The sequence below is a fragment of the Felis catus genome, chromosome C2 (assembly GCF_018350175.1).
Source record: "Felis catus isolate Fca126 chromosome C2, F.catus_Fca126_mat1.0, whole genome shotgun sequence".
Taxonomy (NCBI): Eukaryota; Metazoa; Chordata; class Mammalia; order Carnivora; family Felidae; genus Felis; species Felis catus.
In genome coordinates this window covers 22,773,743-22,797,501 of record NC_058376.1, presented here as the reverse complement: position 1 = coordinate 22,797,501, position 23,759 = coordinate 22,773,743, and the positions used below count along the sequence as shown (strand labels likewise).

Here is a 23,759-nt window from a genome sequence, read left to right as displayed (position 1 = left end):
TTTAGAGCTCTGAATCCCTCCCTACTCCTGCGTTTGCTGTGTCTCATTAGTTTCTCATACATGGTGTTTCTGTTTTCATTCATCTCTAAGAATTTCTTTAACTACCTTTGTTATTTCTTCTTTGACTCATCAATTTGAGAATATAATGTTTATTTTGTAATTTTTTTTAGTTTCATTTATGTTAATGATTTCTAACTTTATACTATTGTGGTCAGAAAAGTTAGTTTATATGATCTCTAACTTTTGAAGTCTTTTTAGACTTAAATTTGTGACCTAACGTATTATCTATTTTGGAAAATGTCCTGTGTGCTTTTAATAATAATGCATTTGCCGTTGCTTTTGGATAGTATTCTGTATATGTCTGCTAAATCTAGTTGGTTTATTTTGTTGTTTAAGTCCTGTTTCCTAACTTATCTTCTGTCTGATTGTTCTATCCATTATTATGAGTAGAGTATTGAAGACTCCAACTACTATTTTTGAACTTTTTCTCCCTCTATTTCTGTCAGTTTTTGCTTCACATATTTTGATGGTCTGTCACTAACATGTAAATGTTTATAATTGTTGTATCTTCTTGCTGTATTGAAACTTCTATTATTGAAACTTCTATTAATGTACTTTTAGTCTCTTGTAACATTTTTTTTCTTTAAAGTTTATTCTGTCTAATAATCAGTATAGACAGCTCTGCTTTCTTAATATTTGCATGGATAATCCTCTCCATCCTCTCACTTTCAATCTATCTGTGTCTTTAGATCTAAAGTAAATCTCTTGTAGACAATATATAGTTGGATAATATGATTCAAGTCATTCTTCCAATCTCTGTCTTTTGATCGGAGATTTTAATCCATTTATACTTAACATAGTTACCAGTATGCAAGGACTTCTGTAATTTTCTACATGCCTTACAGATTTTTGTCCTTTATTTTCCATATTACTGTCTTCTTTTGCATTTAGTCATTTTTTTGTGGTAAAATGTTTAAATTCCTGTCTCATTTATTTTTGTGTATATCCTATGGCTATTTTCTTTGTGGTTACCATGGGGACTTTCTTTAACATCCTAAAGTTATAACACTTTAATTTGAATTTATATTAGCTTAACTTCAATAATATACAAAAAATATGCTCTTATATATCTCCATCCCCATCCTTTTTTGTTGTTGGTATCAAAAAATTACATCTTTATGCATTGTGTGCCAAGAACATGAACCAATAATTCTTTCAAATGTGTTAATACCTTAAATTATGTAGAAAACAAAATCTGGAGTTAGAAACTAAAGTTACAATAATACTAGCTTTTAGAATAACATTTTTTAAAAAATATATAGTCTCTTAAGTTATGTAGAAAATCACCAGTGCAGTTGCAAATCATTGTTCCAGTAGTACTAGCTTTTGTAGTTGTCCATGTATTTACCTTTATTGAGATCTTTATTTCCTCATAAGACTTGAGTTATTAACTAGGTCTTTTTATTTTACCTTGAAAGACTCCCTTGAGCATTTCTTGCAGAGCAAGTCCAGCAGTAATAGAGTAACTCACCGTTTATTTATCCAGAATGTTTATTTATCCAGAATGTCCTCATTTTTGACAGATAGTTTTGTCAAATATAGGACAGTTTTTTTTCCCTTTTAGTACTTTGAATAAACCATCCCTCTGCCTTTTGGCCTCCAAAGTTTCTGATGAGAAATCTGCTAATAATGTTATTGAGGATGTCTTGTATACAATGAGTCACCTTCTCGCTTGGTGCTTTCAAGATTCTCTCTCGGCCTTTAGTTTTTGAAAGTGGATTATGGGGGCGCCTGGGTGGCGCAGTCGGTTAAGCGTCCGACTTCAGCCAGGTCACGATCTCGCGGTCCGTGAGTTCGAGCCCCGCGTCGGGCTCTGGGCTGATGCCTCAGAGCCTGGAGCCTGTTTCCGATTCTGTGTCTCCCTCTCTCTCTGCCCCTCCCCCGTTCATGCTCTGCCTCTCTCTGTCCCCAAAAAAAATAAATAAACGTTGAAAGTGGATTATGATGTGTCTTGGTGTGGGCCTCTCTGAGTTCATCTACTGAATGAACACATTTATTGACAAAAATTATTTTTAAGCTCCACAATTTAATTTTTGGTTTTCTTTTTTAGATTTTCTCTCTTTATTTTGGTCATACATTGTGTTTTTTATTGTTTTTTTTTGTTTGTTTGCTTTCTTTATTCTTTAGTTCTTCCTTTAGTTCTTTTAGCAACTTTAAAATGGTTGTTTCAAAAGTTTTTTTCTAGTATATCTACCGTGAAATATTTTTCAGGGAAAGTTTCTGTGATTAAAATTTTTCCTTAAATGGGCCATAATTTGTTGTTTCATTGCATGCCTTGTGATTTATATGCTAAAAATTAGACATTTGATTTTAATAATATAACAACCCTGGAAATCAGTTATCCCTCTTCTGCAGTGTTAACTCTTTTTTTTAAGTTTATTTATTTATTTTGAGAGAGAGCACATAAGCTGAGGCAGAGAGAGAGGAAGAGAGAGAATCCCTGGCAGGCTCCATGCTGTCAATGCAGAGCCCAACATGGGACTCAAGCCTATGAATTGTGAGATCATGACCTGAGCCAAGAGTCAGATGCTTAACCAGTTGAGCCACCCGGGGGGCCCCTTCCAGAGCATCAATTCTTATTTGTTATTCTTGCTTATTGCTTTTTAAAACTATTGTTGTAGGCTATGTCTGTGCCAAGGATCAAACTGACATGTAAACTTAAGGTCTTCTTAGGGCACTGGTTCCTTAAATACCCAGGAAGTCACTTCTGCCAAAAGGGGAAAGGCATACAACGATAAGGAGAGGTGCAACAACAATGGCTGCCCACCTTCTTGTCTGCACCTCTGTGATCAAAAGCAGCAACCAAAATCAGAGCAGGATCCCTGATATTTGAAGGAGAAGGTCCTTTTTACACACCTGACTCCCACATGCTGTGTGCAAGCCACTCTAGGAACATGTGCTCAACTGCCTGCTACTTGATTGGTCAGGGACGTGTAGCTACTATTGTGCTAACAGCTGAAATTGACCAAATTGACCACAGTTTACTATCCATATATTCCCCCTGGAAGTTGCAAGCCTTTAACAGACTCGAAGATTCCAAAATATTTACATCAGACAGACTCTGCCAGTATAATTGTTGTCTAGGTGGAGAGAGAAGATTCCTTGTGCTTCCTCCTCCACTACCTTTCTAGAATCCTCCCTTTCCATTTATAACTCTTCACATTCATTGAAACTTTATATAGACACTCATTCTTTCAGTTTTAAAATTCAAGATTCAGATGATTTCTTAAAATTTTCATGAGGGATTCCAGTGCAATTGTTCAGATGAGCATCTTCAGTTTGTATAAAGTATTCATAATGACATGAATTGTGCACATGAATATTTAGCAGTGGAATTATCTGGCTTATGATTTTAATTCTCCAAAAGACATTTTTAAATGCTCTAAATCAAATAATTTTGTACTCATAAAAAGAGCTGTATAGAAATGTAGTATATTTTCCTTAAATACTCAAAATATTTACAGGTAATTTTTTTGTTACAAGTTGTGTAGGGATATGATAGCTGCAAAATATGAATGACAAGCCTTCATATTAATTTACTTGAAACACTTAAAGTTTGGTGGAAAATGAAATACATCCATATTAAACAAGATAAAGAAAGGAATACACATGATCCAGAATATCTGGATAAAGTAGAATGTTCTATGTTCTGAAATTCATTGAAAAATAGCTAGCAATTGATTAGAACTAATGGAGATGTCTGGATTAGCTACAGAAAAGCATGGCTACTCTAGGTGAAATTATAAATAGTGTGAGTTTAAAAAAATATTACAAAACTTTCTTGAAAGTAGAGAAAGCAAACTTTTAAAAAAGAAACTGTGGGAAAAAACTGCTCAAGTTGCACTTGGTTCTGACTCTTACTCACATTCGAAGGGAATCTCTAAGCTGTCTGTATGGTTTGCTGTGTTGCATTTAGCAAGAACATAAATGACAGAGCAAAACCAGTTCATTACTCATTATTTGGAAATGTGGCTATGAAGCTTGTGCGGGATATATGAAATACTCTGTTTGATTTAGTTTAAAAATAAATAAGACAGAAAAAATAAATTGGCCAGAGTGCACAATAAGCAGAACTAGCTAGTAAATGCCTCTCTTGGACAGTGAGAGGACTCAGAATCAGAACTCCATGATCGGATAGTCTGATCTGACTTTGCTCTGAATTCTTCATCCTTGCGTTTCTACCATTACAACGTGCACCTGTGAACCAAAGGAAAAGTCGGGGATTGTATTTGTCTTATAGTGCTGGGAATTTATGAAGAATCATGGGTTTACATGGTTCTTTCTAATGACAATCCAGAAACACATAATTCAGTAAAATATTCTAAGAAAGAGACTGTGTTCTCTAATAGCTTAAAATAAATCTTAAAAAGTATATACAGTCTTACCATTTTTGTTAGTTTATCATTTTTAGCCTTATATGTATTTAGTGTCTCTGGGAAGAGAATATAAATATTCCTGCATTCAGGTTAATGAAGATTTTTTAAAATTCCTTTTTCACAAATGGTTTTCTGTACTCTGGCTTTATAGGCCACAATACAGTCATGGGAAGATGCAATGCTTTAACTCTAAGACAGAATCTTGTTCAAATCTAAGCTTTGATACTTACTGGCTGGTTGGTCTTTCTGAGCTACCATTTATTTATTTATGAAGTGTGGAATGCAACCAAACTGTCCTAGTCTAAGTATGAAATGAAATACCATCAAATGGGATTTGAATAATGGATTTTCCCCCCATAAACAAGAAGTTTTTGTTGGAGAAGTAAAATGTGCTTTAAATGCTCAGCAATACAAGAGTGGAGTCAATAAATGACAAAGGAGAGCAACTATAGATTTAGCAGTGTCCTCTTTGGGCCAGTTTCTTTTAAAGTGATGTTTTGTTTGACATAGTTTTTAAAATGTCAATACAAAACTCTTTATTGAATTCTTACTTTGCATTCAAAATATGTAGGCTCTGTGAGGGCTGGAGACACACTCTCTCTCTCTCTCTCTTTCTCTCTCTCTTTATATATTTTTATATGTCTTTTACATGTTTTATATGTCTTTACATATACACACACACACACAGATATATATATATATCTGTGTGTGTGTGTGTGTGTGTGTGTGTCTTGCTCACCATATTCTTACAATAAAGAGCTTCCAACAATAAAAGAGCCAAGTACAAAAACAGGGAGCATAATCAGTAACAGAAAAAGTACGTAATTATTAGGAGGTTAAATAACTAAAATGAGTCTTGAATTTTCTTTAGGCATGGTGGGGAGACATTTAATTTCAAAAGCTCAGCTCAAGCTCGCTACCCCTGCCAAAACAAACAAACAAAACAAAGCAACAACAACAACAACAAAACTTGTAGCATTAAGAGTTTTTTGGGCACACACATTTTGAACAATTAGCATATTTATAAGTAAAAAATAATACTATGATTATTTTCAATTATTGAGATTTCGTGAGCATTTTCTGAAAACCTATTGTTTTAGACTATAGAAGGAGACATTTGGTAACTATACATCTGTCATATTTTATGTACTAAGTGGATCCTGAAAACAAGTATCAATTAAACTTTTCTTGGGTAATTTTTATATGCTAAGAAATGTATTTGAAGTGAAAAAAGTATGAATTGTTTGTGAAAAAATATTTTTGAGGACTCTGTCCTGTTTTATTTATATATATATTTAAGTTTATTTATTTATTTTGAGAGAAAGAGAGAGAATCTGAAGCAGGCTCTGATCAGTCAACACAGAGCCCAACATGGGTCTCGATTTCACAAACCGTGAGATCATGACCTGACCTGAAACCAAGGGTCTGACAGTTAACCAATTAACTGAGCCACCCAGGTGCCCTTAAATTGTCCTGTGTTTAAATCAAAGTTTTTATCCAGAGTGTACTTCAAAGGGAAGACATTTGTTTGCAAGAGACAATATGTGCTTCTTGTGTAAAACTTTCTATCAGTTAAAACTCACTTGTTAAATTGTTTGTTTTTATGAATGGTTTATACTCATAATGAAAAAGAACATAAAAGCAGTACAATAAAGAAAAAATTAGGAATTTCATAACTGATAAGCTATGGTCTTAAAATAGGGTCATCGGTATACCGTTTTGAGTTGAAAGCCCCACACAAACCACACAATTATTTTTCTTTCTACTTTGCATCAATCTGTATCAATATGAATTATACATTACACAGAATTTGTTCATAGATGTTATATATATATATATATATATATATATATATATATATATATATATATATATATATTAAAGTATATATCCATGCAAGTCATATATTATTATGATTCATTGAAGTCTTTGGGTACTTTTAAAAGGATAAGATTATATTCTTTTGTAAGTAATGGAATCTTGAAACACAATATGATTTGTGCAAAAATGCATATTTTACTTTTTATTTTTTTAGTGTTTATTTATTTATTTGGAGAGAGAGAGTGTGTGGGCACACATGCGTGAGTGGGTGAGGGGTAGAGAGAGGGAGAGAGAGAGAGAGAGAGAATCCCAAGCAGGCTCAGTGCTGTCAGCACAGGGCTCCTTGTGGGGCTCAATCTCATTAAGGAACTGTGAGATCATGACCTGAGCTGAAATCAAGAGTCGGATGCTTAAGCGACTGAGCCACCCAGGCACCCTGCATATTTTACTTTTTAAAAGCAAATGAAAATCCAACTGAACGAAACTTCTTAAAACTTAAGACTTAAAGACACACTTTGCACTGGTAAATGGAATAATTCCTCAAGTCATTCGTAGGTATGTAGTGAATAACTGGAGTGAAAGTATTAAAAAAAATTCAACATTATGGATAGAATACACTTTTATTTAAACCTGCTGCAAACTCTTACAGAAAGTCAGATAATTCTGTCAAAAAAAAAAGAGGAAAAAAAGGTTTTGGGCTTGTTTTAATTGTTTAGAGAACAAAAGCTGAATCTTAGGTGAGAAACTTCAAGGGATTTTGTATTTTCAGTTTTAACCGAGAAGATTAGCAGCAAGTGTAATTTTGAAACATCAGTCCCATCCTAGCTAAGCTTTGTGGTTTCTCATAGCTGTCTGACATGTTTCACAGTTCATGACAGCCTGAATAAGTTGCATTTCTAGTGGGTGATACAGCAGTTCCAGACCCAGGGAGTCCTTATCTGCTTACACTGACCGGCTGGAAAAGCCGTGGAGAGGCCTGAGGTTTAAGAGAGCAAAGAGAGCATGGCTACATTTAATCTCACTTTAGAACTTGGCTCAGCCTAATTAGTTTGCAAATATGTAATTTATTTTGCCACAAGGGTCATAAATAGTCTGTAGCCTCTGGTTCTCTTGACAGCTGTAGGGATGGGATTTACAAGAATACATAACCTGAACAAACAAAAACTTAACTTTATTCAACTTCCTTTAATAAAGTCTGATTGATTCCCTTCTTAAAGGGAAAATGAAACTTCAGATTTTTCTCTCTAGCAATGCCATTCCCATACTTGCAAAAATAATGTTAGTTTCTGTTTTCCTTCATTTGCCAGTTTAAATGTCATTATTTTTGCACACTTCAATATTTGCTGCACTTTTGCATGTATACCCAGGTGACAAAATGGTCATTTATGAAACTCAATTATATTTAAGTCAAGCAGCAACATTAAATTAATGAGGCAAACCAGATTCTTTATAGAACCTATACCTGTTGCCATGTCAAAGAAAAATTCATTGTGGTGTGTACTTTTCAGAAGAATTACATTGTGATTTCCAAATCATGCTGACTAAATATAACTATAAAATACCTTAATTTATGCCATTTGTCCTTAGAGAACTTTCAGTGGTTTGTAATCTAGATCGACTTTCACCTAATTTTCAAGTTTGAATTTCTAACAAATTATAAGGAAAGAACCCACCCCACACCTCAGTCTGTGGTTCTTTTGTTCTATTGTATGGGCACATTTGGGGAAAGAAAGTCTTCCATTAAGTAACTTCATAATTTGAGGTATGACTCTATTATAGAGTATGCAGCCTTTCGTTTTTCAAGTGGTAGTTTGCTTTCATGCTCTACCTTGGCTATTCAGAAACCCTGTGTTTGGTAATATGCCAGGAAATTGTGGATGATTTAATGTATATATCCTCTCATTTAAGAAAGGCAAGTCAAATTACAGATACGGGCTTTGCCTCCCCTGACTTTCTTCCGTTCCCTCTCTTTAAATTGGTCCCAATTTATGGAGTTCTTTCTATTTCACACAATAATCTTTATGTTCACACAATGTTAATACGCCTCATAATGAGGGTTATTGTACCAAAACCCTTACAGTCATAACTCAAAAACAGACTGACTTCTTCTTGTATATAAACTTTCTAAAACTTGCTTCCATAGGTTGACTTCCGTGCCTCTCCCCTATAATTTTTGAAGGCCCTCTAGGAGGCCCCCCCATCCATTTTACCTTTGAGTGTTATAGCCCAGCCTTGTAATAACCGTGCAGGCATCATTTAACCTCTTTGCTTCTCTCCTCTGCAAACTGCTCTGCTGTGAAACTCAGTCAGCAAAGGGGAGAATCGTTTTTGTTTAATGTTTATTCATTTTGGAGAGAGAGAGAAAGAGAGATTGACAGAGCAAGAGAGCGAGAAATCCTGAGCAGCCGAGGGGCAGAGAGAGTAGGGCAGGGGATTCAAAGTGGGCTCTGTGCTAACAGCAGAAAGCCCAATGCAGGGCTTGAACTTAGGAATTGTGAGATCATGACCTGAGCTGAAGTTGATGCTCAACCCTCAACAGATTGAGCCACCCAGGTGCCCAGGGAGAATCTTGTCATGGAGAACAGAAGACTGTGAGGAAACTTGGGAGACTTCATTCTGAATTGATTATAATGTAATTAAAGAATTGAGTTTCCCCTTTGGTAGAGATAGAGGGACACTCAAAGCTCCTCACATGCCCTGTGAAATGGTGAACAGAGGAGAATGGTGACAGTTCAGGCCAGAGAGAGCTTTGACTAGAAATATTCAGATAATTCAAGTAAAATGTAGAGGTTTTTTGGGGGGAGAGGTGGGTTGTTGTTTCCATTGTTTAATCTAATAACCTCGATTTTCCTTCATGTGATGTGCTCTGATACTTTAATAGCTCTATTGTTATCTACTTTTAACCTAAAATAAGGAACGGTCTGATTTCCACACTTTTGATTTGCAGATAATTTTATTTACAATTAAAATTGTATGATTTAAATTCTGTTGATTTTCTTGCTGAGTTGTGTCAAGGCAAACAACCAAACATAAACATTACTAATTGTTCTCACCTACTCGGCTGAGTTACAGTTTATCAGTGATCTTAAAATGATGGTAGTGGTGGGGCGCCTGGGTGGCTCAGTCTGTTAAGCGTCCGACTTCAGCTCAGGTCACAATCTCGCGGTCCGTGAGTTCGAGCCCCGTGTCGGGCTCTGGGCTGATGGCTCAGAGACTGGAGCCTGCTTCCGATTCTGTGTCTCCCTCTCTCTCTCTGCTCCTCCCCCGTTCATGCTCTGTCTCTCTCTCTTGTCTCAAAAATAAATAAACGTTAAAAAATAATTTAAAAAAATGATGGTAGTGGTTCCATCTTTACGTCATAGAAATATGGAGAGGCATAGCACATATCAAAGTTATCTGCAGCAGTAAAGATGTCTATAGCAATCTCTCCTATATCGTTTGTAGCATACTATGTAGATACCTATGTAAATATTAATATTTATAAGTAAGTATCTCTGAGACTAAATACAGACTATTTTGCCATTAAACACAGAGTCAAAGATGAACAACTTTGGAATATCCATTATTTTCATTACCTCACAGTCTCCATATAATATCCCTATTTGCATAGATCACTGATGCATAGTGATGATGATTTTACAGGTCACAAATTATTTTATCTATACCTTCTTTCAGTTTATCTTTATACTTTTGTTTCTATGACATCTAAAAATGTCTTCCTTTATAAGCTGGGAGACTAACTCAGCCCTAGGAATTGGTGGAATCTCAGTCTGGTGGAATGAGGCTCAGAAACAAATGACTTTTTTCATGATTTTAAAGCATGCATCACAATAGTGTCTTCTTGCAAAGGTTTTTGTAGTCAGACTAATACCTGCATGCGTCTTACATGTCCCCATGCTACCCCAAGTCATTCACCATAAAGGTAAAGTAAAGGATAATCAAACACTGGCTCCTCCCTAATATCATATTGAACACTGACTGGTCCATGACAATATTGACTGCCCAAGGGCCTAAGCATTTTGTTACAAGCCCTGAGGAACGAATACACTTTCATAAAGCTTTAAAAATCTCTGCAGAACAGTAAGCCTAGTTCACATTGGTTTAAAATTGGTTATATTTATTTACTGGAAAAATTGACAAGATGTGATGACTTTTAAACTCTTGAGTTCCTTATTATACTGACCTTGAACAGAAACTTTCTCTCAAGGACGGTAGGTTTCCACTGTCTCAGGATCTTGGCTTTCTAACTTTTAATTTGATTCCCTCCATAGTCTGCATGACCTAACCCACTAATCTCTCAGTTACAACTATTTTTCCCCTCGGACTAATATTATATACACCTTGATTCCAGGTCACTAATCAACTGGATTTGGGTTTCCTGAAAAGCTCACAGATTGTTTTTTTGTCAGCAACAGTTGGATTCAAACCTTGGTCTTGGTTTTCCCATTTAATCTTGTAACTTCTAATTAGTTGGATATCCCTGACCATCAGTGTTTTCCCACAAGGCCTCCCTTGACTTTGGCACCAAATATTATAATCTGAGTCTTTGACAAGGCAATGCACTCTCAAAAACAAGTTCAGTTTTTTTACAAAGTAGAGAAATTGAGAAATACAAATGTAAATTTTGCTGATTGGGAATACATCTTTTTGCTGGTTTTAGAACATCTGTACTATATTAAATAAGGTCTGGTTGATATCTGGAATGTTTTTTTCCATTAATAGGTGTCTGATATATATCAGATACATGTAAAAATATATATATATAATTTTTTATACTTTTTAAATTCTGTATTTTAGAAAAAAACATCTTTAATGTGCATTCAGAAACTTTTTTCTTTTCTGTAGCTTAATAAATAATTCAATGAAGATTTCTTTTTTTTTTTTAATTTTTTTTTTCAACGTTTATTTATTTTTGGGACAGAGAGAGACAGAGCATGAACGGGGGAGGGGCAGAGAGAGAGGGAGACACAGAATCGGAAACAGGCTCCAGGCTCCGAGCCATCAGCCCAGAGCCCGACGCGGGCTCGAACTCACGGACCGCGAGATCGTGACCTGGCTGAAGTCGGACACGTGACCTGGCTGAAGTCGGACACTTAACCGACTGCGCCACCCAGGCGCCCCTTCAATGAAGATTTCAATAATTATAATCAAAAAGCTAAAGAGATGTCATGATAATGAATATTGGGGAAAATAATGAAACAAAAGGAAGTATCAAAACAGATTCATGATGTACATTCATATAATGTAGAATAAAAAATATTACCTAAAGAATCTGTATTATAATGGAATTAGTTTTCAAAAATATGCTAATAAGTTATATTGTAATTTATTGAATGTATACCATCTTCGGTCATGGTTCATATAAAGCAATATCTCTACAAATATGATCCTTTTATGAAACTTTTATTTTATGATCGATTATATCTTCTATTATGAATTGGTCACTTGATTTATTATGTATGCCAGACATAATTTCCTTTTGATTGTTTATCAAGGCTTTGCCACCTCCACTAGTAAATGTTTACACTCATTAGTGAAAACAGTAAGGATAGAGGCATCTATGGGATTTTGTTGGCTTCATCGGAGGAATTTGTAAAAATATGAGATTTTGAAAACCGCAATTGTCCCAGATTTTTTTTTTTTTTTTGGCAAATTGAAGAGGTTGACATGACCCAGGAGATGTTTCTGATAGCATTTACATTCTTCTACTTTTTCAGATTCTCTCTTCTTGGTGTCATGTTGAATCCAAGTCTAATAAAGTATAGCATTGAGAAGAAATTCAGAAAAAAATACAGGAGGAGACAACCTTCAAACCAGCATTAAAACTAATTTAATTTGATTTGAGATTATCAAATAAATGATCTACTTTGGTGGTAGAGTCAGCTTTGTGACACTCTTCAGACATGAGTGAAACACCTTATACCGGAGGCCAGAGTTCTGTCTATTGAATTCCATATCTCCATAAAGTTCCATAAAAACAATCCATTTAAAGTAGATAAATTATTTGGGATGCACAGAGTAAGGATGTTTTATTTATATCATTCTTATTTCTTGAATATATTGTTGAGTGTAAGTATCATAAGAGAAAGCTCAAATAGAGGTGAAGAAGGGGACTATTCACAAATCATTTCTTATTTGTATTTCCTATTTTTTCAAGTATTTTTTGGAAAGATTTACAATGAAATTATTCATTTACTTACTAAAAATTATTAAGCATAAGCACATATATATATATGTACATGTACATATTTACATCCATATATATTTGTATTGTTTGTTTTTTTTCCTTCTCTAGCAATGGTTGTTTTGAGCAACCTGGAACCAAATACAACTTATGAAGTCAGGGTTGCAGCAGTAAATGGAAAAGGGCAAGGAGACTACAGTAAAGTAGAAATCTTCCAGACATTACCAGTTCGTAAGTAATCATCTCTGTTTTGCTCTCTGTTGCCTTTCTCTTCACTTGCAAATTTAAGGGATTTTAAAATTCATGGAGGTGTTTCAATACTCTGGGGGAGTGAATTATGTCTTTGTTGAAGTGGTTTCTGAAAATGGTGGCATCTAAGATTTATAAAAATAACTTTGCTCTGGAACAAGGCAAAAAAGAAAAGGTGTACTACAATAAATACAGCGAAACTGCTCTTGGGAAATTGTCCCCATCAGCAACGTGTCCTATTCATTTGCTGTCTGATTAATTAGATTGTAAGGTTTAGTCTATAGTCTGTGAGAAAGCAAAAACAGTGACTATGTAACATGTCCAATATTCCATTCTTTTGATGAGACATGACCGTTGCCTTTATCCCATAAATTATATAGGCCCTAACTGTGAGAAAGAGGCACCACTAAATAAGTCCATTACCATGGTGACTACAGAAGACTAGCTATTGTAGCCTTGTTCCTGCTATTATCCTGTTTTGGGGTGTTGTAAATCAGTTGAATTATACAAAGTTAAGGTAAATTTGAAGAGACTTCTGTTTCCTTTATGTTGAATAAATTATTTGAAAATGTGAGAAAATTTGACTGTGACTCAACAAACACTGTTATAAAACCCATGCATCACCCTGCTTGTTATATACACCTACTAGGACAGTCAAATTGGCCACAATAAATTATCTTGCCCTTATTTGTGACCAACTCTTGGCTCTCATAAAATCTGTCAGATGTCTTCTCTTTTCTCCACGTCTGATGCCTATGTCTTTTTTCAGCCCCTCGTTATTTTCTCCCCAGAATGACTACTGATACATCTTGACTCACAATCATATTTTCAAACCAAAATAATTCTGGAGTGACTTTACACAAATATAAACAGATCTATCCCTTCTCTACCTATAATCCTTAACACCAACCTTCACCTTTGCACCTTCTGTCCACACACACATCTGCCTGCCTGACCTCCTCATACCTCCTTCCTCTGTGGCCACAGTGCCATCTGCATCAGTAGATGGAACTTGAGTTTGGTCATACTGTTTTCTCTTTCCAAAGTACTGTGCATTCTCTCTTGATTCCTCTCTCCAGGTCACTGCACATCAATCCCCAAACAAGGCAGGACCAGTGAGACCTTGGCTAACCTCTCCAATGTTTTCTCCTCTTTTAATTAGGCACACTACCCTTCACTCATAGAACACCATCCTTGTTGTTTCGCCCATAAAACTCTACTCTTTTACCCTTTTTTATTTTTTTTATCTCTTCTTTAAAAAGTATGATGCTTCTAATCTCTTAATGTCCTGCTGTTGACTTGCAGACCTCTGTCCTACACATTGAGACTTTAAGGGTCAGGTCTTAGTTTTATTTGATAATACCCATGTATTTTATCTGCTTCTCAAGATTTTTTTTAAGTTTAAATAAGATGATATATGCGGGGCACCTGGGTGGCTCAGTCAGTTGGGCAACCGACTTCAGCTCAGGTCGTGATCTCACAGCTTGTGAGTTCGAGCCTTGCATAGATTCTGTGCAAAGCCTGAAGCCTGCTTCAGATTCTGTGTCTCCCTCTCTCTCTGCTCCTCCCCCTGCCCCACTCGCACTCCGTCTCTCTCTCTTTCAAAATTTAAAAAAATAAAAATAAAAAATAAAAAAGATGATATTATATACAAAGTACTTAATGTGTCATAATTATCCATTATTACTTCTTGATTGTTATTTATATTATTACTTTTGCATAAACATTCCACTGTAATTGCTGATAGAAACCATTATTTTAATCAATTCCTTTCTGATAGACATTACGTTTGTTCTGAACTTTATTTTCCTTTCAAAGGAAGTAGCAACTGTAATGGAATCACAAATTTAGTATATTGGTTTTTTTTTTTAATTTTTTAAATGTTTATTTATTATTTTTGAGAGAGAGAGAGAGAGCGCGTGCGAGAACGGCAGGGGCAGAGAGAGAGGGAGACACAGAATCAGAAGCAGGCTCCAGGCTCTGAACTGTCAGCACAGAGCCCATCATGGAGCTTGAAATCAGGAATTACGAGATCATGACCTGAGCCCAAGTCAGATCCTTAATCGACTGAGCTACCCAGGCGCCCCACAAATTTAGTATATTGTAAAGGTTATATATAGACATAAATATTTTAAATACATATGTTAACTGAAAATGCAGTTTCTGCTATATAATTATTATCTCAAAATGCTGTTATTAAAATAATATGATTACAATATTATTAAATTTATACTGTACAACACAAATATTCTAAAATTCAATTTAGAAATTATACTAAACCAACCAAGTATAAAATCCATTTTATAATATTTAGGTTTTCCCATAATCTCTTATTAAGTCTTTTAAAGAAATTATTGTACTGCTTTTTACAGACATTTTAATTCCTTTATTGAAAATACATTGAATAGAAATCATGTCATGTCTTAATATATGCACACTAATTTAATTTATTTTAATGAAGAATCACTCCAAAATTCATCTATTTGCTTTGTTTCTATATGACCCTAGTAAAGACTATTTTATCATTTACTTATCATTTATTTATCATTTACTTGCATGTCAGCACACCCAACTGGCATATTTCCTTAACGATATGACTTTTCTCAAATGAACTACTCACTACATAAGGTTATAAACACCATATCAAAAAAAGATAACCTGCTGAGAATAAAACTAGATTCTCCATGTTTGGAGGCATTAAATCATCTTCACTGTATTCTGCTTAGTTTGTCTTGACATTCCTCTGACTAGACCAATACTACAAGTCTGTGTAACCTTGAAAACGAAAGCATACCCTGTGAAAGTTCCTCCATATTACTATATTCATATCTATAAGGAATTGGAAGAAATAGGGGAAGAGGATGCCAGTGTTGCCGAAGGACATCACATAAGTGACACGTAGCAAGGAGTTCCCATTCCAAATTGCCAAGCAGTGATGGCATCCTTCGTATAGAAAACTTTTATATTTCAGTAGATCCTGTTCATATTAAACATACAAGCATCTTTGTTATAAGACCACCTCCATGGGAAGAATCATGAAAGGCAAGTATATTTTGTGAAGTCAGAAGAAAAACTATGTATGTTGGATGGAACACGTGTCTATTGATTGGATACTATAAAATTTCTGTATTCAAATCTGTATCTCGTTAAAAAAATACTCATTAAAGCAGATAGATAATAGCTAAACTATTATTTTTCCTGGTAAGTATATATCCTATATAGTTTGATAACTTCATATGTTTATAGTAATACATATATACAAAATAGTTGCCCAAATTACATTAATAAATAGTATTGTGCACTGTTAAGAACACGAGAAATAAAGCTTATGCTTGTATAATGCAATACTATTCTCAGAACATTTGCACATCAATATAAATAATATTTTGGTTCTCAGGTATCACGATTTTGTCATGTCACTTCTAGATTTGTGAATGTTGCTGTTTCTTGGGTGGGGAGAAAGAATCAGGGTTTTATTACAACAAAGGGCAAATGAAAAATGGTAAATTCAGGTTAAAATCATTTTTTTTTACATGACAGTGTTCTCTTTATTGAAATTCAGTTTCTCTAGGTTTCTGAGATGTGTGTAAAAATCAAGGATGTTGTATTGTTTATTTAGGTGAACCAAGTCCTCCATCCATACATGGGCAGCCAAGCAGTGGGAAGAGCTTTAAACTCAGTATCACCAAACAAGATGATGGAGGGGCTCCTATTTTGGAATACATTGTAAAATATAGAAGTGTAAGTACCTTTTTTTATTATCGTTTGTAAGATGTTTTCAAATTGCATTAAATTTGCATTTGATTCATTGACATATTGGGCGAGAATGCACATTAAGTAACAATGATAAACAGTTCTCATAGGAATTCGACTGCTAATTGTCCATTGCTGAAATTCATCATTGTAAATTGTGAAATACTTGCCTTTTCTTGGGTAAAATCGCATCATTGATTATCAGAATAATGACATGGTATAAATCTTGTGATTTTTAAACTTAGCAACATTTAAGAAATAAAGTAACATTTTCCCCTTGTTTTTCTGACAAGTTTAGCAGGATATTTTCATTTTCCATTCTGCTTGATATTAGTAACTTCAAGCTAAGCCCCTGTTCTGAATTTTAGTTATTGTAGGTAATTATTTAGCTATTGTATCAAAATACTTACTTTATTTTCTTTATTTTTATGAATTAAGTTATTAATGCCTTAAATAATACCTTAATTGTTTGGTATTAATCATTTCATTAAAAAACAGATTAACCGTAATCAACATTTAACAAAGTATGGCCACATTGAGCTTGAGGAAGAAGGTTTTGTTTTTTGTTTTGTTTTGTTTTGTTTTGTTTTGTTTCAAGTTTAATAACACTAGCTAAAATGGGATCTTGGACAGCTAAGACCTGTCACGGGACTTAGATGTGTAGGAGATAAAGAACATCTTCTGGTTGCAGAATGGTAAAGAAAGTAGCCCAATGGACTTTGCCTTTGGCTGAAAATTATACCAAAGGCCACTAAAAGTGACTTCTCTTAACAACTTTGCCATAAGTACCATTCATTATTTGTGTCTGCTGTGGAATATGTTAAAAGTGAAACAGGGGCGCCTGGGTGGCTTAGTCGGTTAAGCGTCCGACTTCAGCTCAGGTCACGATCTCGCGGTCTGTGAGTTCGAGCCCCGCATCGGGCTCTGGGCTGATGGCTCAGAGCCTGGAGCCTGCTTCCGATTCTGTGTCTCCCTCTCTCTCTGCCCCTTCCCCGTTCATGCTCTGTCTCTCTCTGTCTAAAAAATAAATAAACGTTAAAAAAAATTAAAAAAAAAAGTGAAACACAATTTTAAATTAAATTTTGTGAAGTTTATTTATTAACATTTATGATGATCCCTATAATGCAGTGTCAATTTTATGTTTATGTTTACTGGACTTATTTTAATACTTCCCTAACTTATTATAGTCTTTTAAGTAATTGCTCCTTAATAGTATATTGACGAATCTTAACTATTTTCCCACAAATTCATAATTTTCTAAATTTAATAGTCTTTTTAATTCAAATATCTAAGTTTTAAAGGTTAGGTAAAAAAGGAGTTTGATTTTGAAAAACATATTTAAATAATTAATTTTAGACATCAGCCTTTAAATTTAAGATTAATAGCCAGGACCCCTCTTTGTTGCAGGTTTCATGCTGGGAATGATGAGCAGCTGTGGGTGTTTTGTGGCTAATTGTCTATGAAGGCTTCATGCCTCTACCCTAAAATAGCTCTGAATGGCTCACCAGTCTTTCTATGAATTTGATTGTTTCATGCTACTCAAGCCAGGTTTCATGGCCATTCTTATTTGACCATCTGGAAACTCTTTGGAAGGGAAAGAGTGTCTATGGGTCATAGGCCTGAACAGAATTCATGAATTGGACTGGGAGAATAGACCTCACATGCAGATTATGGCCTGCAATTGGACCCAGAATTTATGGCATAAAATACAGGTGGATAATAAGAATTTGTAGGTAATCCCAATAAAATCCCATGGTGAACATTGAGATGCAATAAGGAGTTATAAAAATATGTCTAACATATTTTCTATAAATGTAATTTTTACCTAAAGGTGAAGTTTGACATATCCTTTCTGAAGAGTTGGATATTGGAAGGGTGCCTGGGTGGCTCAGTCGGTTAAGTGTCCAAGTTTGGTTAAGTGTCCAATCCAAGTCGGTTTGGCTCAGGTCATCATCTCGCAGTCCACAATTTCGAGCCCCATGTTGGGCTCTGTTCTGACAGCTCAGAGTCTGGAGCCTGCTTCAGATTCCGTATCTCACTCTCTCTTTGCCCCTCCCCCACTCACACTCTGTCTCTCTCTGTCTCCTAAAAATGAATAACCGTTAAAAAAACTTTTAAAGCTACATCTCCTAACAAAGTCACATTGGAGGATAGGGATTTAACATATAAATTTGTGGGGGGAACACAATTCAGTTCATAACAATGGTTACCTGTCATGAATCCTGTGTATCTCAAAGGACACAGTATTGGCATTTTGAGTAGTAGAATAGTGGGCCATCCAGATATCTACCTCCCATTACAGAATGTTTAGTATCCTTGCCCCCACTCTTTATATTGCCAGTTGTGTCCCCGATCATTATTGAAACCAAAAATGTTCCCTAGAGCAGATTAAAATTGGAACACAGACAAATTTGATTTTCAATAAATTTGTACCTTCAATTCTTTTTCCCTTCTCTCCCCTTCCAAAACTAATAGTAGCAAAGCCCTATTTCTGCTATTTACTAAATATCATTTTTTACCCTACCAGGAAAAGGTTGCAGTCCCTTCTCAATTCCATCTTACTTCTGTCTTGCCATACCCCTCCTTTTTCCAATCCCCAGCCCTTTCTAACTTTGAAAAAGTGCTAGAGGGTTTGTTTTTAAATATCATAATGAAAATAATTGGTTGCATAATTAAAACATAGCTACCATTGACTGATAATCAATGACTGTGTTATCAGACTTAGTAGTGCTTTAGGATGGAACACTGTTTTAGCAACAGAATTTTAGGCTCCTATGGCAAGATTTATAAAAGTAATTCCTCTCCATCCCTTTGTGTTTCAAGGATGGCATTTCTCACACTTGAATATCTATTTTTATTTATTTGTTTATTTATAAATAATATATATATATATATATATGTGTGTGTGTGTGTGTGTATATATATATATATATACCACTAATAAAGTGAAGGGAAGTGGGAAACACAGTTATGGAATGACTAAGTCACTGGTCTAAAAGACACACTATAAGGAATAGTCAATGATATTGTAATAGAGATGTGATGTGTCTGGGAAGATGGTAGCTATACCCACAGTGAGCATAGCATAATGTATAAACTTGTTGAATCACTATGTTGATTGAACGCCTGAGATGCATATAACATTGTGTGTCGACTGCACCAAAAAATAAAGTAATACTTTTTATTACTTTTTAATGGCAAACTGAACCTTACAGAATGTGGGTAACTTGATGGGCATGGGGAACAGATATCAGAACATAAGACTTTATAATCTGAAGAGTTCTGCAGCACTAAGGGTTGAATTAGAATCTGCCTATGGAGATTATATCAGCCCCTCAGACACTGTCCCATCTCACTTCAGTTAGCCAACTCTGTGCCTCCAAAGTACAGCCATTCTGATCTGCTTTCCCTTTTCCATATCATTTATGGTATGCCTTCTACTCCCACACATTGAAATAGCTTCCATATTTCTACTTTTTTTTTCCTTCCTCTTCTTCCTTCTCTATCCTATAAACTTCAAGCTTTACAGGTCCAGTAGGAAATTCCATAATTCAATGTAGATTATGTTACTATAGCCAAACAATAGCAGATTTTAGGAAAGAATAGTTTTCTCCACACTTTCTTTCTCAACAGATTACTTCTTCACATTTAAAAACTTGCATGTTCAAGATTTGGTGGCTAGATATTTGTAGCAGTATTTGCCTTGGTATTTGCACTTGTATTGAAATAGTAACGATTTCAGAAAGGTTTTTAATCATCTGTTCTCTTTGTATGATTCCAAGCCACTTCATCTATTTGTTTGTCAAACTCCATGCATTCCACAGTGGACTAAACTGCAGTTGAATAACTTGAAAAATTATATATCCATATGCAGTGCATGCTTTAATTGGATAACCTCTATGGAAACCAAATAGTGGAATTTAGAAAGTAAGCAACATCATAAGGATTTTTCACTTGACTGCTTGTTAGACATTATCTTTCAACTCCCCATGTGCATGGGACTAGATGTTTTATAATCTAGAAACAACAAGATCGAGTGTTGATTTCTGGCAAACACTGAATATAATTATTGAAGCTGCATTTCATGGGGATGAGGACAAGACAAGTCATATCCTAATGTAGAGAATGTGTAACTTAATGTAGATGAGGAAACACATACTATTCTATGTTATCATATAGTAGATAGAGCACATGGCTTTGTTCAGTTACTCATTAAGAAGACAGAATTTATTAGAACAGAACTAGAGTGGTAAAAACAGAATTATATGTCTCTGTGGATTCTTTGGGAAAATTAATGTCTCTGACAGTAAGTCAGTAGGATTAAACCATGTATTTGGAGAATAAAGACAAGCTTATTAATCTCATAATGTGTTTGGAAAAATGAAAGAAGTTACCTTATGTACAGAATATTTTACATCTATTTTGTAGAGTCAATGTAACTCCATATAATTTAATAAATAGTTTTTTACATGCTTCCATGAGTTTTTCACTGTTTTCTTCCTAATTTGATGATAGCTATGGGATCATAACTATCACTTAGTGTTCACATTAAATAAATTTCCTGAGCTAAGAAGGGCTAAAGAAAATTGGTTGCTTAAAATCAATTGTGAAGAAGTTACTTTAGGGACTAGCAACAGTGCTCTAGCATATGTTTCTGAGTCTTAATTGACCTTCTTAAGCTATTTGGAGTCTGGAAGGTTGTATCTCAATGGCCATAGACAGGAAAAGATAATTTTGAAAAAGGTCTTAAAATAAAAAAAAATGTAAAATTGAATTCTTGTTGTTGAGATAACTTATTTTCTGATTAATTATCAATAATATTAAGAATTTATGATTAACTTATGTTTAGGTGAGTACTCTGAAATTTATTTAAAACCATCAGTATAAGTTTGAAATATTTTCAAATAATAACTATGGGCATTAAAGAGTCCTAAGCTTTTTGATAATTTTTCTTTGCTGCTAGTGAAGAGGATGGGTTTTATTCATCCTCATATTGATAACTTCAAAAAGACTACTTGTTACCTGAATGAATAAATGCATCAATGAATCAATGAGTAAATAAGACTCTGTTGAACAATTTTAAGTAATTGTATAACTAGATTAATAAATATGAGAAACAATGGATGCAAGAGAAAAAAAAACTTGCACTGGGTGAATTTTTATGGATTATGAGAACACAGAAGGTGATGAATAAGAAAATCAGATTTTAGTTTTCCCCAAAGAAACACATGGGTCATGGAGACTAGCAACAGATTAAGTAGTAGGGTCCAGTTTACAAAATTTTATCAAGCTTTAAGACATGAAACAAAGGCAGTTTGAATCAGTTAGGATAATAGAAAAGAAAAATTGGAATTTTTAAAATATTTATTTTTGAGAGAGACACAGAGGCAGAGAGTGAGTGGGTTGGGGGTGGGCAGAGAGAGAAGGAGACACAGAATCCAAATCAGGCTCCAAGCTGTCAGCACAGAGCCCAATGTGGGGCTTAACTCATGAACCGCGAGATCATGACCTCAGCCGAAGTAGGTCACTTAACCCACTGAGCCACCCAGGCACTCCGAGAAATTACAATCTGAGCCTATTATACTTCAATTAAAAGGAAAGAAAGTAGAATTTGAAACTTTACTAAAACTCTCCAAATTTTGTATCTTTTCAAATCACATTGGGGTGTATGTGTGCATGCATGAGTGTGTGTGTGTGTGTGTGTGTGTGTGTGTGTGTGTGTGTGTGTGTATGATTGCTAAATCACTTCTCTCATATTCAGAGTAATGAATGGAACTGTAGAGAATTCTGGGGCCCTTTGTAAAGTCATATAAGTATTGAATAGCTGAATCATTGCTACCAGGAAATCCAGGAACCAGAAACTACCTTATATGCAAACAGAAAATCTTAAAGCATAACACATGGGAGTCACAAGAACCTTAAAATCAATCTAGTTAGTATAAGCTCACCTCCTCTATTGTCCTCTGTTATTATATTTATTTAGTTTTCACTTAAGATGATGTTGCCCATATATTTCCTGAGACTTCAAAAAGGATGAGTGAATTACTTCTTGTTATAAATAAAAGCAGTCAGGAGTCCTGTACAAAAAAAAAAAAAAAAAACAAAAACAAAAAAAAACAACAAAAAACCCTCTTTTATCTCTTCTCAGTTTCCTCTCCATACAGTGATGGCAAATATTTCCCTGTATGCTGATATTACGATTTTAAAATAACTATTAAAGAAAGCTCTTAACTGTCATTTGGCCCTATCTATTTTCTGAAAAAAAAGAAAAAAAAAGATTGCTTAAGAGAAGCTATATCAAAACAAAATGACCATTTTTCTTTCAGTAGCTGCCCTTCAACATTTAATTGGCTTATTAATAATAGCCCTATTCAGCAAATCATCTCATTAAGTTACCTAGGGGAACATTTTGCAACTAGATTATCCTAAATTATTCCCTAGGCATTTAAATTCTGTAAATTAGGCACTCCACAAATGGATAATTGAGATTTTGATACCTAGGGGAGTATTTGGTAACACCCACTTTAATTTTTTTCCTATTCCCTGGGAATAGCAATTAGGGGATTAAAAAGCCTCCTTGTCTAATGTTGAATGGAAAATGAAATTGACTTAAATTGGGGGAAATATTAGAGCTCCCTTTGGTTCCTTATGCCATCAGTCCAACTATATAAAGTGATGGAGGGGCTTTTAATTTATCATGCTAAGGGCTTCAACAATTAAGAGTTAAATGATGGGTAATTCAAAAGAGACTATCTGCATGTCTTGTGCTTGTCAGGAAGTTTCACTTCAAATTCTCAATTCCCAGAAATAGGCTTTTTGAGGAATACGTGAAGGACATGAAGTCTATCCATCCCTCTGAAGAATAAATTTTATCCTGGGTAATCCACATCTTCACTAAGAATCAAAGCAAAACTTGATTCTGAATCTTCACAAAAATATTCATTCTCACCAAGATGAGAATAAAAATAGTTACATAGAATTTATGGAATTTATTGGAATAAAATGAAGGCTATAGGGGAAACTCTCTACTCCTTTGTATACCTCTTGTCTTTATCTAACCTTTCAGTTCACCTGCTTCTCACCCCCTCCTTCCTATATACAGTGTAGAATAATCAGATTTTTATGTTATATAGATTTTATTGTGTCTATGTATGGATGTATATGTATATGCATATATATGTATAATATCATCTAAAATTATTTTTGAATAAATGTTTTTAGCTTTAGGTTTTTGGTCAATACTTACAGTGTTTTTACATTTACTGAAAATAATGAACCTATAGTGTGCATTTTTATATCTCTCAGTGGTTGTGCAT

At 34.6% G+C, this 23,759-nt stretch overlaps 1 protein-coding gene across 3 annotated transcripts in view; it reads left to right on the top strand.

Annotated features, from left to right (window-relative positions):
• NCAM2 (neural cell adhesion molecule 2) overlaps positions 1-23,759 on the top strand; it is a 520,684-nt gene that overhangs the window by 446,806 nt on the left and 50,119 nt on the right. For all 3 annotated transcript variants that reach the window (XM_023238847.2, XM_011285729.4, XM_023238848.2), the window contains 2 exons: positions 12,553-12,672; positions 16,310-16,431. In XM_023238847.2, the coding sequence (XP_023094615.2) occupies positions 12,553-12,672; positions 16,310-16,431 (242 nt within the window). The remainder of the gene's footprint in view (positions 1-12,552; positions 12,673-16,309; positions 16,432-23,759) is intronic.